Source organism: Staurois parvus, unplaced genomic scaffold (assembly GCF_062004578.1).
Source record: "Staurois parvus isolate SC_StPar_1 unplaced genomic scaffold, SC_StPar_1.0 ptg000727l, whole genome shotgun sequence".
Lineage (NCBI taxonomy): Eukaryota > Metazoa > Chordata > Amphibia > Anura > Ranidae > Staurois > Staurois parvus.
In genome coordinates, this window is record NW_028318523.1 from 5,032,867 (window position 1) to 5,045,196 (window position 12,330).

At 42.8% G+C, this 12,330-nt stretch overlaps 2 protein-coding genes across 2 annotated transcripts in view; one reads left to right on the top strand and one right to left on the bottom strand.

Annotated features, from left to right (window-relative positions):
* PREPL (prolyl endopeptidase like) overlaps nucleotides 1-6,621 on the top strand; it is a 54,093-nt gene extending 47,472 nt beyond the window's left edge. Inside the window, exons 11-15 of the mRNA XM_089653928.1 lie at nucleotides 2,284-2,500; nucleotides 4,473-4,622; nucleotides 4,985-5,111; nucleotides 6,238-6,323; nucleotides 6,454-6,621. Of these exons, the coding sequence (XP_089510054.1) occupies nucleotides 2,284-2,500; nucleotides 4,473-4,622; nucleotides 4,985-5,111; nucleotides 6,238-6,323; nucleotides 6,454-6,528 (655 nt within the window). The 3' untranslated portion in view covers nucleotides 6,529-6,621. The remainder of the gene's footprint in view (nucleotides 1-2,283; nucleotides 2,501-4,472; nucleotides 4,623-4,984; nucleotides 5,112-6,237; nucleotides 6,324-6,453) is intronic.
* A 2,209-nt stretch (nucleotides 6,622-8,830) lies between these two features.
* The window catches only part of SLC3A1 (solute carrier family 3 member 1), a 28,869-nt gene continuing 25,369 nt past the window's right edge, over nucleotides 8,831-12,330 (bottom strand). The window contains exons 9-10 of the mRNA XM_089653929.1: nucleotides 11,718-11,834; nucleotides 8,831-9,421 (exon numbers count right to left, since the gene is read on the bottom strand). Coding sequence (XP_089510055.1) covers nucleotides 8,981-9,421; nucleotides 11,718-11,834 — 558 coding nt within the window. The 3' untranslated portion in view covers nucleotides 8,831-8,980. The remainder of the gene's footprint in view (nucleotides 9,422-11,717; nucleotides 11,835-12,330) is intronic.

A 12,330-nucleotide genomic window follows, 5' to 3' on the forward strand; every position in this document is an offset into this window, starting at 1 on the left:
CATCAGTACATCAGGACTGATCAATTTTCAAATATATATACCATAGCAGAAATTTGATTTTATTGAATATGTTTTGTAACAGAAAGTAGAAAATATTGGGGGGGGGGGGGTAGCAAAAAAATAGAAAACCCAGTGGTGATCAAAAGAGAGCTCTATTTATGTGAAAAAAATTATACAAATTTAATTTGTTCAGTGTTGCATAACTGTGCAATTTCCACTTCAAATAGCGCAGTGCTGAGTAGCAATGGGGTCAAGTGCCTAAAATTGTGCACATCATGAAACAGTGACAAACTGCGATAAATTAAATTATCCATAGGCAACGCTTTAAAAGCCTTTACAGGCTACCATTTTTTCATCAACTTTATTGCTGTCAAAATAAATGCTACCAGGATCATGACTGTAGCCTCAAACATGATCCTGGTATAACTACCTCAATGCAAAGCCGTATATATACGCACAGTAGCAGGGGCGGACTGACAACTCATGGGGCCCCTGGGCAATAGGAGATCATGGGGCCCCTGTGTCCTTGCCCAAAGTCAAAAAAGCCTATGAAAAAGGTACCAGGGGCATCTCATGGGGCCCCCTACTGACTCTGGGCCCTCAGGCAGTGCCCGAGTTTCCAGATGGTCAGCCTGCCCCTGCACAGTAGTATTGAGGTAGTTAAAGAAGACACTTTCAGGAGCATTAAAAAATTAATTCAGGTCCATACATCCAGGTTTAAACACCTGTTGTAGCCTTCCCAGTGAAACAGTATTGAAATATGAAGAAAATCCCTTTGTTATTCCATGCTTTCCAGCTTTTATGCTTCTCCCTTGTTGGAAGCCCAATTTGTGGCTGTTACTAGCCATGAGCTCAGTTGCCACTGCCCCCTGTTCATTTACCATGCCTTTGGGAGTTAGCTAAAGGGTTCTCACCAAGTTGGCCTGTTCCACCCCCTCTTCTTTCATTGGTGTTAGAGTGCTGACAGCCAGACCATACTGTATTATTAGTTGTTAGGAAGCTGGCAACTAGTCCACACAGCATCACTGGCCTGGCCACCAGCGTCCTAACAACCAAAGATGTGTGGCCTTGCACCCAGTGTCCTAGGAACCAACGCTGCCTGGCCACTAGTTTCCAAGCACCAAAGAACAGAGAGGGTCTGGAATGAGAACTGACTGATCACTCCCTCTGCATTCCTAGTGACTGCGCCTCTCTTAGGCAAGTGTCGTCAATGCATCTGTGTAAACAGGTTCTGATACAACCCCCCCCCCCCCCAAACCTCCCTGTCTCCCTCTAGAGCAGGGGGGTTCTTAGCCTGGGGTCCATGGTACCGGTAGTGATTCGTGGATGGGTTTAGGGGGTCAAAAAAATAACCTTTACATTGAGCCCCCCCCCCCTTTCTTTTGTCACAATCAATAGATTCTCATTACAGGAAATGAAATACAATGCACCCTGCTTCTGCTTATAGCTCCGTCAGCTAAGCATCTCCTGATTTGTTGTTGTCCCCTGTTTACCATTTAAATTTGATGAAAGCTATGCACCCTCACGATTATACAGATTCTTAAAGGGGTCCGTGACTCAAAAAAAGATTACAAACCACTCCTGCAGAGCAAATGCCCAAATGATTTATTTTATTACATTATTATTATTATACAGTGCTAAAAGGTTTGCTCAGCGCTGTACATTATAGTGGGGGACAGTACATGAGACAATACAGTAACAAAACAGAACACGAGGGATTCAAGGGCCCTGCTCTTTCGAGCTTACAATCTAGAAGGGCTTACAATCTACAATCTTTTCACATTATTCTATTTATTACTGTCCTTGCCAACATCACCAGGCTTGTAAAAGGGGGCAACTGATGGTAGAAGATCAGCAGGGTGCCCTAAGTCAGTTTTTATTGGTGTAGGCATGCCCTCCAGAACTACATCTTCCAAGAGCCCTTTCCCTTCATGCAATGTGTAGACATTCTCTTAGAAGTGAGGGTGGCAGCATTGTTTTGCTGGGAAGGAAATCAATATGCGTTGTGGAGAGTCAGCTTGGGGCAGGGTTGAGAAGGGGGTTAATTGTAGAGGACAGGTACTCCCCTACAGCTCGGCTTTTTTAGACAATTGGGTTGTTATTGTCTGGTTAATCAGCCCACTTTAGGAAGTTAGGAGCTCTCTGGATTTCCAGAGGATTACCAGGTTTTTTTCTGTACTGAGAGCAATGTAAAATGTGTGCATGCATTGCAAAGAAGTACTGCATTTGGCTGCGTTTTCTTTTTCAATTCCCAGGCACTTTAACTTTGTTGTCCTCTTGCAGAGGTGGCGGTGAACTCGGCTGTAGCTGGCATAGACAGGGGATTCTGGATAGAAAGCTGAATGGTGTACACGATCTTCAGGCCTGTATAAAGCACATTCACCATCTGGGATTTTCGCAGCCCTGTTACACCGCAATTATGGCTTCCAGCGCAGGAGGAGTTGTGGCCGGAGCTCTTTCCAATTCTGATCCCGGGCTTCTTCAAGCGATGATCCTGGAGGTACTTTACTAAACAGACACTTGACATACATTAGAGGTGCTGTGAGATGACCTTCAGTTCCTGAAGGAACGTTATGAGCATACAGTGAAGGAAATAAGTATTTGATCCCCTGCTGATTTTGAATGTTTGCCCACTCACAAAGAAATGATCAGTCTAAAAATCGAATGGTAGGGGTACTGTAACACTGAGAGACAGAATAGCAACATAAATAAGTATTTGATCCCCTTCACAAAACATGACTTAGTACTTGGTGGCAAATCCCTTGTTGGCAATCACAGAGGTCAGATGGTTCCTGTAGTTGGCCGTCAGGTTTGCACACATCTCAGGAGGGATTTTGGCCCACTCCTCTTGGCAGATCCTCTCCAAGTCATTAAGGTTTGGTGGCTGACGTTTGTCAACTCGAACTTTCAGCTCCCTCCACAGATTTTCAATCGGATTAAGGTCTGGAGACTGGCTAGGCCACTCCAGGGCCTTAATTTGCTTCTTCTTGAACCACTCCTTTGTTGCCTTGGCCGTGTGTTTTGGGTCATTGTCATGCTGGAACACCCATCCACGACCCATTTTCAATGCCCTGCCTAAGGGAAGAAGGTTCTCACCCAAGATTTGATGGTACATTGCCCCATCCATCATCCCTTTGATGCGGTGCAGTTGTCCTGTCCCCTTAGCAGAAAAACACTCCCAAAGCAGAATGTTTCCACCACGTTTGACAGTTGGGATAGTATTCTTGGGGTCATAGGCAGCATTCCTCTTCCTCCAAAGTTGAGTTGATGCCAAAGAGCTCGATTTTGGTCTCATCTGACCACATTGTCATGCTGGGTCATTGTCATGCTGGAACACCCATCCACGACCCATTTTTATCTTTTTTTTTGAGACAGATAGAGCTTTCTTTTGGTGGCATTTAATCACTACTGTTTTTTTTTATTTTTTACTAAACAAACAAAAAGAGACCAAACATTTTTGGAAAAAAATTTGCAAATAAGTAAAGAGGTGCTGATGGGGCTGCACAGATGATCAGTGCCCTGAATATCAGCTTTCCTTTCCTCAGACAAAGACAGCGCTGAGGAAAAAGAAAATGCCAATAACTGCCATTTGTGTACATGTGATCAGCTGTGACATGGGAAAGAGCCAAAATCATTGGCTCTTTACCCTGATTGGTGATGTGCTGTGTCCATGGAACGCAACTCACTGCCGATTGCTACGCTGCACACCCCCGGGGAAGTGCACAAGCGGCATGACTGGGAGGATGTCATATTATGTCCACCCTGGGGGACGAAACGCCCACCCGGCTATCAATCTGCTGTAGGTTAGGGCGGGAACTAGTTAAATTGCCCTACTTTTTGCTGATGGAAGCTCTGGTTTTGGTTTATCTTAAACAAAAAACTTTTATTTTGTTTTCTGTAAAGCAAAGGCTTTGCACGTGATCCTGAGATGTTATCCCCCCTGAACTTTACACCATGTACTAATACACAAGTGGTCCATATAGTGAACTACAGAGGACAAGGGGGCTTTCTTTATGTCTGGAGGAAGAGATTTAACCTTCACATACCGAAAGGCTTCTTCACAGTAAGAGCTGTGAAAATGTGGACTAGGCCCACAAAGAACTAGTTCTGACCAGCTATGTAAAAATTGTTTAAAAAATAGCTGGATGCATTCCTAAATGCACAAAATATACCTGGATATGAACATTTATAGGTAGTACCACCAGAGATTGTTGATTCAGGGAATATCAATTTGCCTTCAGGGGATCAGGAAGGATTTTTTTCCCCCTGCTGGAGCGAATTGGATCATGCTTTATTGGGGTTGTTTTGTCCTCCTCCAGATCAGCTGTGGATATATCAGTGGTTTTCTGTTTAGTTCTACTGGTTGAACTAGATGGATGTTTTATATATTTTTCGACCTAACTGTGTAATTACTGAAAGACATGAAAACTAGATTTTCTGAAATATAACTATATATTTTTTGTTGCTGGCAGGCCCCTTTTCTGGACGTTCTGGAAACAATGATGGACACATCATTACCACTGACTATAGAAGAGGCGGAGGAGTGGGGCAGTCCAGCATGTAACATGGAACACTACAGATCTATAGAATCCTATTGTCCTTACAAGAATATCAGACCACAGGTAGGAGCAGGTGTTAAGCTGCCTATAGAATTCTTGGTCATTTACACATGCAGGTGCTGTCTGCTACCTCCTTCCCCTCTCCTTCCCCCCCCCCCCGGACCTTGTAAGTTTATTTCATTGAAAGGGAATGGGAGAACCAACTAAAATCATGGGTGGGGTAGCCATCACTGCCTGTGAACTGGTTGAAGGAGGCTGGGTATCATTTATCCTGGAAGTTGGACAAGCAGCTATTGGACTCGGTGGACTTTCTGTGCAGGATAGTGTCAGAAGGGCAGGAGAGTATTGTAGCAAAAGCTGCATTTTTAGGGCACACAGATTTAAAATAATGTTCAGTTTAACATGTAATTCTTATTTATTTTCAGAGTTATCCTTCAGTTCTAATCACAGCCTATGAAAATGATCAGCGTGTCCCCCTAAGCGGATTACTGAGATATGTAAAGAAACTTAGAATGGCTGCAGAGCAATACCTCCAAAGTTCTGATCTGCCAGGTACTTTAAAGGGTTAACTGATTTTTTTTTTTGTGTGGTTTTTTTTTTTTTTTTTTTTTGGGGGGGGGGGGTTTGTTGTTTTTTTTAGCCTCAAGATTGCATTTTGCACCTTGGCAAAGACTTTATATTCTCTGTTCTGTTCTGTTTTATTCATTCACCCTTCTGGTTTCCAAGATTCTTCTTTGTTTTTTTTTACCTACAAGGTGTGCATTAATTTTTTTTACAGAGATGAACTTACATAAAATAATAAAGGTATGATTGCACTTGAATTTAAATACAAATACTTTTGCGCCTTTGTATACTTGTGTGCCTTTGTATGTTTATAAATAAATAAATATATATATAATATTTATTTATTTCAATACATTCAAAAATCAGAATTTAGTATATGATTGATATAGATATATATATTTATTATGAAAAAATCCAATTTAAATGTTTAATAGTCATACATTATGAATTTATTTATTTATTTATTAATACATTATTATTATTATTCCAATTAAATGACTTAACACTCAAGTGCTTGATGCACCAAAATACGTTAGAGGTATTTACTAGCATCAAGTGGGTTTTCTGCCAAAACGCTGCTGCCAGGAGGAAGGGCATCTAGAAGAGATGACCAAAGCATCCATTTTGCATGAGGACTAAATTGGGTTAAGCTTGCCATAGATGGGTAGAATTTTTCAAGAAAATGTTTAGGTAAGCAATATTCTAAGAACGTTTTTTCGCTTTTCTAATCATTAGTGGAATCAAATTGTCCATTTTTGACTGCAATGGCAAGAAAATTTGAAGGAACAAGATTGAAATTTTTTTTTTTTTAACAAACTGATTTCTATTAGTGTGTGTGTTTTTTGTTTAGTAAAGTCCATTCATCCCAAGGTCAAATGTTAAAAGTAGACAAAATTTTTTCAAACATTCTGAGAATTTTCATCAAAATTTTCCTAACGCTTCTCATTCGATATTCTAGCCATCTATGGCCAGCTTAATGTCCAGAGCATCATCCTGTTTATTAACATTTACCTTACAAAGTGAAAATACTAGTGTGCTGCTTTTACATCTAAGTAAATCAAACCCACGGTGTTACATGGAGATCTTTGTAAGGATTTTTAAAATTTTCTTTCAGATTCTAGAAGGCCTAATATATTACTAGATGTTCATCCTGGTGGAAGCCATTGTGACTCTTTGCCGTGGGAGGAATCATTGCAGAAGGTAAATAAGAGAGCGGTAACCTATTGTATTGGCTGCTAAACAGGTCCTTGGGTAGATCAATCACTAGTAATGTAGCCAAGGCCCCTTCTATTCTATTATCATTTGATGACTTTCTGATTATTTCCTCCAGGTATCAATGCAGCTGTCCTTTCTACACAAAGAGATGAACCTGAATAAATGTAATCTTTCCAGAAGTAATCTGTGAAGGTTCTTCCATAAAGAATGAGACATAGTTACATACATCTGGTTCTTGCATTGTATCATTTTTTTAATAAAACTTTCATTTACAACAATGAAATATGTTACAGCTTGTATCCTTTCGGAGCAGCCACATTGTTGCCGGCGCGCTCATTGTCTCTGTACCCTTGTTCTCTTGTAACTCATTAGCCATGGCTAGGATGTTCATAACTTTCTTAGAAATGGACGTCGTCGTCCATGAATGTTTGTTGCGACTTACATTCTTGTAGAATCTCTTGATTTATGTAGATAAAGGCGACAGCAGCCCCCAGACTGGTTGTGCTATGGTGAGTGTACTAAATAGTAATGCGGCTTGAAGGCTAAAGTACTTGTGTCTATAGCAGAATCCGTACGAAAATGGAATAAATGAAACCGCGTTTAACTCTTCAGAGGGCTGTTTCCTCTCACTTAAGGCTGCTTGGCTGTGGTTTGGAAGTTTCCATAAAAGTAGAGCTAAAGGCAACACTTTTTGTTTCCATTTTGGATAGAGTAAAGGAGGGCTATAACACCCCTTTTGCCCTCTGTGTCCCATTGGGAAGGTTTTCCTTCACTTCCTCTCTCATAGCCAAAACAAAGTGAAGGATTCCTTCATCCACCTCAGTTGTGTGGATGGGGGGGATCTGATCAGTTTTTTTTCAGTCAAACCTCTGGCTGATTGAAACAACTGATCCTGTAAGGCAAGGGTCTCCAAACTATAGCTCTCCAGGTGTGGAGGAACTGCAAGTCCCATGAGGCCTTGCAAGACAGTCCCAGCAAGACACCCGGAGGCATGATGGGACTTGTAGTACTTCAACAGCTGGATGGCCATGGTTTGGAGACCCCTGATGTAAGGTAATTGTAAAAGGTTTAGTCCAGAGTGGAGTTTTGGCTGGGGGTTGAGGTGGTAGTGTAGACAAATCTTGACTGCAAGGTACAAAGTCAGAATCCAGAAACGTGCTCTGAGGCAGGCAGGGTCATACACAGACTGGCAGAGTAAGGTACAATCATCAGGCCAAGAGAGTAATCCAGGAATCAGGCAGAGGTCAAAGTCCAGAATCCACAGCACAGATCCAGCAAGTAGCCACAGTCCATAGGAAGCCCTGCAATTTAAGCTGATCTGATTGTGGATTGATTGCAGCTGGAAGACAGGTGGGGCTAGAGAGTACTAGGAGCAGAGGTACTATGCAAGGTGTATACTGCAAGACTCAGGTTCACCAGTGGCAGAGTGAACAGAGCCGCAGCCCTAAGACATGAGGACCCAAGTTCAGTCCCAGGCATATGACAGATCCATGAGTGTCTAGCCTGTCTAACAGCCAAAACAATGTAAGAGAATCATTTGTCATAGAACTAGTGTCCACATTAAAAGTTTTCCCCTCTATTACTGTTCTGGGGATAACTCGACATTTTGGATTTTCTTTCACTTCTGTTAATAACAGTAAACAGGACAAATGGAGAAGGTGACTCTCCCTAACATGGAAACAGACAGAAATTTGTCTGTCTGCTGGTCCTTGCTCAAAATGGTGGGAGGGACCAGAAGGCTCCTGTACACATGACAGCAGGCAGCATCCTGCCTCAGATCTTACTTCAATAGCTCAAGCATAATATGAAAGAACACATTCTCAGAATCCCTTTGCACTTACATATTACTCCATGCTTGCCACTTGGTGCTGAAGATTTAGCATTAGTGTAAGTGCATTCTTAGATTGTGATCATGCCATCTCACAGAGTGTAGTCAATAAACTGATCAGCAGATTGCACAAACCTAAAGTCTACTCCACCAAGTGATCAGCAGGAAGGAGCATGGATGTCTATAGGGATTCCAGGGATGTGTTCTATCATTGAAAACTTGAGACAAAGGTCAACAATTGGTAATGGTGGAGAAAGGCTAGTAGTTGTGAGAGAAGGGCCAAATGACAGTAGGGATCAGGTGGATAGAGGGTTGATGAAAGCAGGTTCAAGATACCTGCTGCAGATTCTAAGAGTTATATTGTGGAGATGCAGGTTTGCAGGGAATTGAGAGTAATCAGTTTCAATACAAGAGGCGCTTTGCTACTAGAGTAGGGAAAAAAGTAACATGGGTTCAAAAGAAAACCTAGGGGTAGTGTTGCAGAATCTGGTGCAATTGTGCCTGGTAGAAAATCAGCTTCTAACTTCAGCTTGTTCGAATAAACTTTGACCAAAAAACTGGAAGCTGATTGGTTTCTATGCAGAGCTGCACCAGATTTTGCACTCTCCAGTTTTAGTAAATCAACTCCTAGGTATAGACACGTGTTGGAAGAAGATATGAACCATTTGAGTGTAAGCAAGATATTTTATTTGCTGCCAGACAAAACATTTAGATATTTTATGGCATTACAAAAGCTGTATTTAGAACTTTTCAGCATAATTTTCCACAAGCTTGCAGTGATACCGTCTAATATAGTGATACATCTTTCTGCTCCTCAGCAATTCTTATACAGTAAATTGAAGGCGCTGGAATAACAAGCCTTTTCTGATATGAAGCAGTTGCTTTTGAAATCGTTGTTGTTGTGCAGAGGTTTGTTGGTCTTGTACTCCAATAGAATTCCTTCTCCACGCTCTGTGCGGATAGTGTCCGTGTCGACATTTTTCCCATTGTTGGCAGATATCGTGCTTAACCTGATCTTTGCTTGTGTAGGAAAATCTGTGATTTTCTGTCTAATATTCACGGTTGCTGTTTGGCCAAAGTTTAGCACCACCATAAAGACCTTATCTAAACCATCCATTTCTCTCACATAGGCAAAGATATTGGCGTCTGAAAACGCATAACACAACCATCCCCTGTGAAGAGGCAGCTCGCCCTGCCGGAGCTTCACTAAGTCCCGATACAGGTTTAGGGTGGAATCCGCCTGCTCCTTCTGTACCTACAAAACATACATATCATAGTATTAGAAACTTGGTATTGATCATTTTTTGTGCATAGCCTTTGGAAGCCCACTCTGATGATGCCTAATGCGTTGTACATCATGTTGTTTCATGAATCTCATCAAATTTACTGCTCAGAAACCAACTGAAGTTATCAGAAGAACAGATGATCAATGCTGGCTGGTAGGTACAGTTTTTATATTTTGGAAAGGTAATCAATGGTCCTCAAGAAAAATCCCCTATTTAGAAGTACAAACATACAAAGAAAACAAAGTAAGCAAACGTTTTGGGCTTGCCCTTGCCACTGCTGCCCTCGGGCTATTTAAGAGGGTCTCAACACCAGGAGACAGGCTTCACAATCATTTGACTGTTGATTGGCTGTTATGATGGTCACATGATCAGGAGTTGTCCATGAGAGATCGGTTCCTGTGCTAGGAGCATGCACTGAATGTGCTCTCAGCACAGAATGATGGCTCACCAAAAACAACTATGTGCACCAGCTGGGTTTTGCTGTATATATGCATATGGCCATCTGCAACAAGTTAAAGCTCTTTAAGATCTTGTACACGTGGGCTTCAGTTTATATAGGAGTAGTGTGTACAGTGAGCTTTTAGAAATCACTTTTAAAGCTTCAGCAAGCATTATTGAAACTTTAGGGCTTGTTCTGATGTGCAGCAGCCCTTACACCCCAAACCCATGCACCCTGTGCATAGTGCACTGAACCCTGCACCCTGTGCGTAGAGCACTCCTGAACCCCCGCACACTGTGTAGAACACTCCTGCAGCCTGAGCACAGAGCACTCCTATACCCTGCACACTCTGCGTAGAGCACTCCTGCACCCTGAGCACAGAGCACTCCTATACCCTGCACACTCTGCGTAGAGCACTCCTGCACCCTGCACACTCTGCGTACAGCACTCCTGCACCCTGAGCACAGAGCACTCCTGAACCCTGCACACTCTATGTAGAGTAGTCCTGTACCCAGAGCACTCCTGAATCCTGCACACTCTGGGTAGAGCACTCCTGCACCCTGAACACAGAGCACACCTGAACCCTGCACACTCTGTGCACAGCACTCCTGCACCTAGTGCGTAGAGCACTGCTGAACCCCACACACTCTGTATAGAGCACTCCTACACCCTGAGCGCAGAGCACTCCTGAACCCTGCACACTCTGTGTACAGCGCTCCTGCACCCTGAGCACAGAGCACTCCTGAACCCTGCACACTCTATGTAGAGCAGTCCTGCACCCTGAGCACAGAGCACTCCTGAACCCTGCACACTCTGTGTAGAGAACTCCTTCACCCTGAGCACAGAGCACTCCTGAACCCTACAAACTCTGTGTAGAGCACTCCTGAACCCTGCACACTCTATGTAGAGCAGACCTGCACCCTGAGCACAGAGCACTCCTGAACCCCACACACTCTGTGTAGATCACTCCTGAACCCTGAGCGCAGAGCACTCCTGAACCCTGCACACTCTGTGTAGATCACTCCTGCACCCTGAGCACAGAGCACTCCTGAACCCTACACACTCTGTGTAGAGCAGTCCTGCACCCTGAGCACAGAGCACTCCTGAACCCTGCACACTCTGTGTAGAGCAGTCCTGCACCCTGAGCGCAGAGCACTCCTGAACCCTGCACACTCTGTGTAGAGCAGTCCTGCACCCTGAGCGCAGAGCACTCCTGAACCCTACACACTCTGTGTAGATCACTCCTGATCGTAGTGCGTAGAGCACTCCTGAACCCTGCACTCTGTGTGTAGTGCACTCCTGAACCCTGCTTACTGTGCACAGCATAATCCTGTGGGTTTTTTTTTTAAATTCATGCACCTTTAAGACCCTCCTATTGTTAGTGATTTTTGGTCACACCCACCATTTGACATGGCCACATTGCTACTTTTGCTTCTGAGTGGCAAGAGGGGGTTGAATTTCGGCACTGTTCTCGGACAAAAATAAGCCCTGCCTGTTGTCACATGACAAGTCTAAACACATTAAATTACATTTCAGCTGTTCCAATGTTCAATTCTTCTCAAGTCACAGCAACTTCAAAAAGGATCCTGCACTACTTTGATTTGACTTTAATGTGACTTGAGTCCCATGAACTCTAATGTCATATTAAAGTCGCACACTGGAAATCACATGACAATGGGGTCGCAGAAGTGGGAACCAAGCCTTACTAATCGCTTGGCAGTATCTTTTTTTACGCAATGGCTGAAGCTTTCTAAATGGTGTAAAGGGCAGTATCTCGCTCAGAAACAAATCTGTAAAAACATTGAAGGAAAGAAGAAAGCGCTTACTTCAACATTGAGCTCTTTATAATCCTGGTTGACCGGCAGCCATGTTGTATTGCCATCATTAAAGCCAGCATTTGAGCTTGTGTCCCACTGCATCGGAGTCTTCTCTGGGTATTCAGACTGCAAAACCACAATGAGGTAATCAAAAAGAAAAATGAAGCAATATTAGCTCATTCATGTAATTTTGCTGCTTTGTCAATCCTACTCAAAATATTACACTGCTTTGTAAATGAGCAGATAGAAATGGATTTATTTGTGCTTCTGAATCAAAGTGTAACTAACTGTGGAGGGAAAACCAAACATCAGTGTTAACACCAGTCTGCTGTCCATAATATAACTTTGCCATTTTCAGACAATTTTAATTACTCATTTAGCATGGACACGAATGTAGCTCTTCATAAAGAACGTAGAAGCATTAACATCTCCAGCCTGGCGAAGAGCTTGCAATCAGATGGCCCTAAATGGAGGATACTTTGGTGGATACCAGTTGTTTTTTTGGATTGTGTGAAGAAACCTATTCTGACAAGGGGAGCACATTACAGTGAAGGAAATAAATATTTGATCCCCTGCTGATTTTGAATGTTTGCCCACTCACAAAAAAATGATCAGTCTAAAA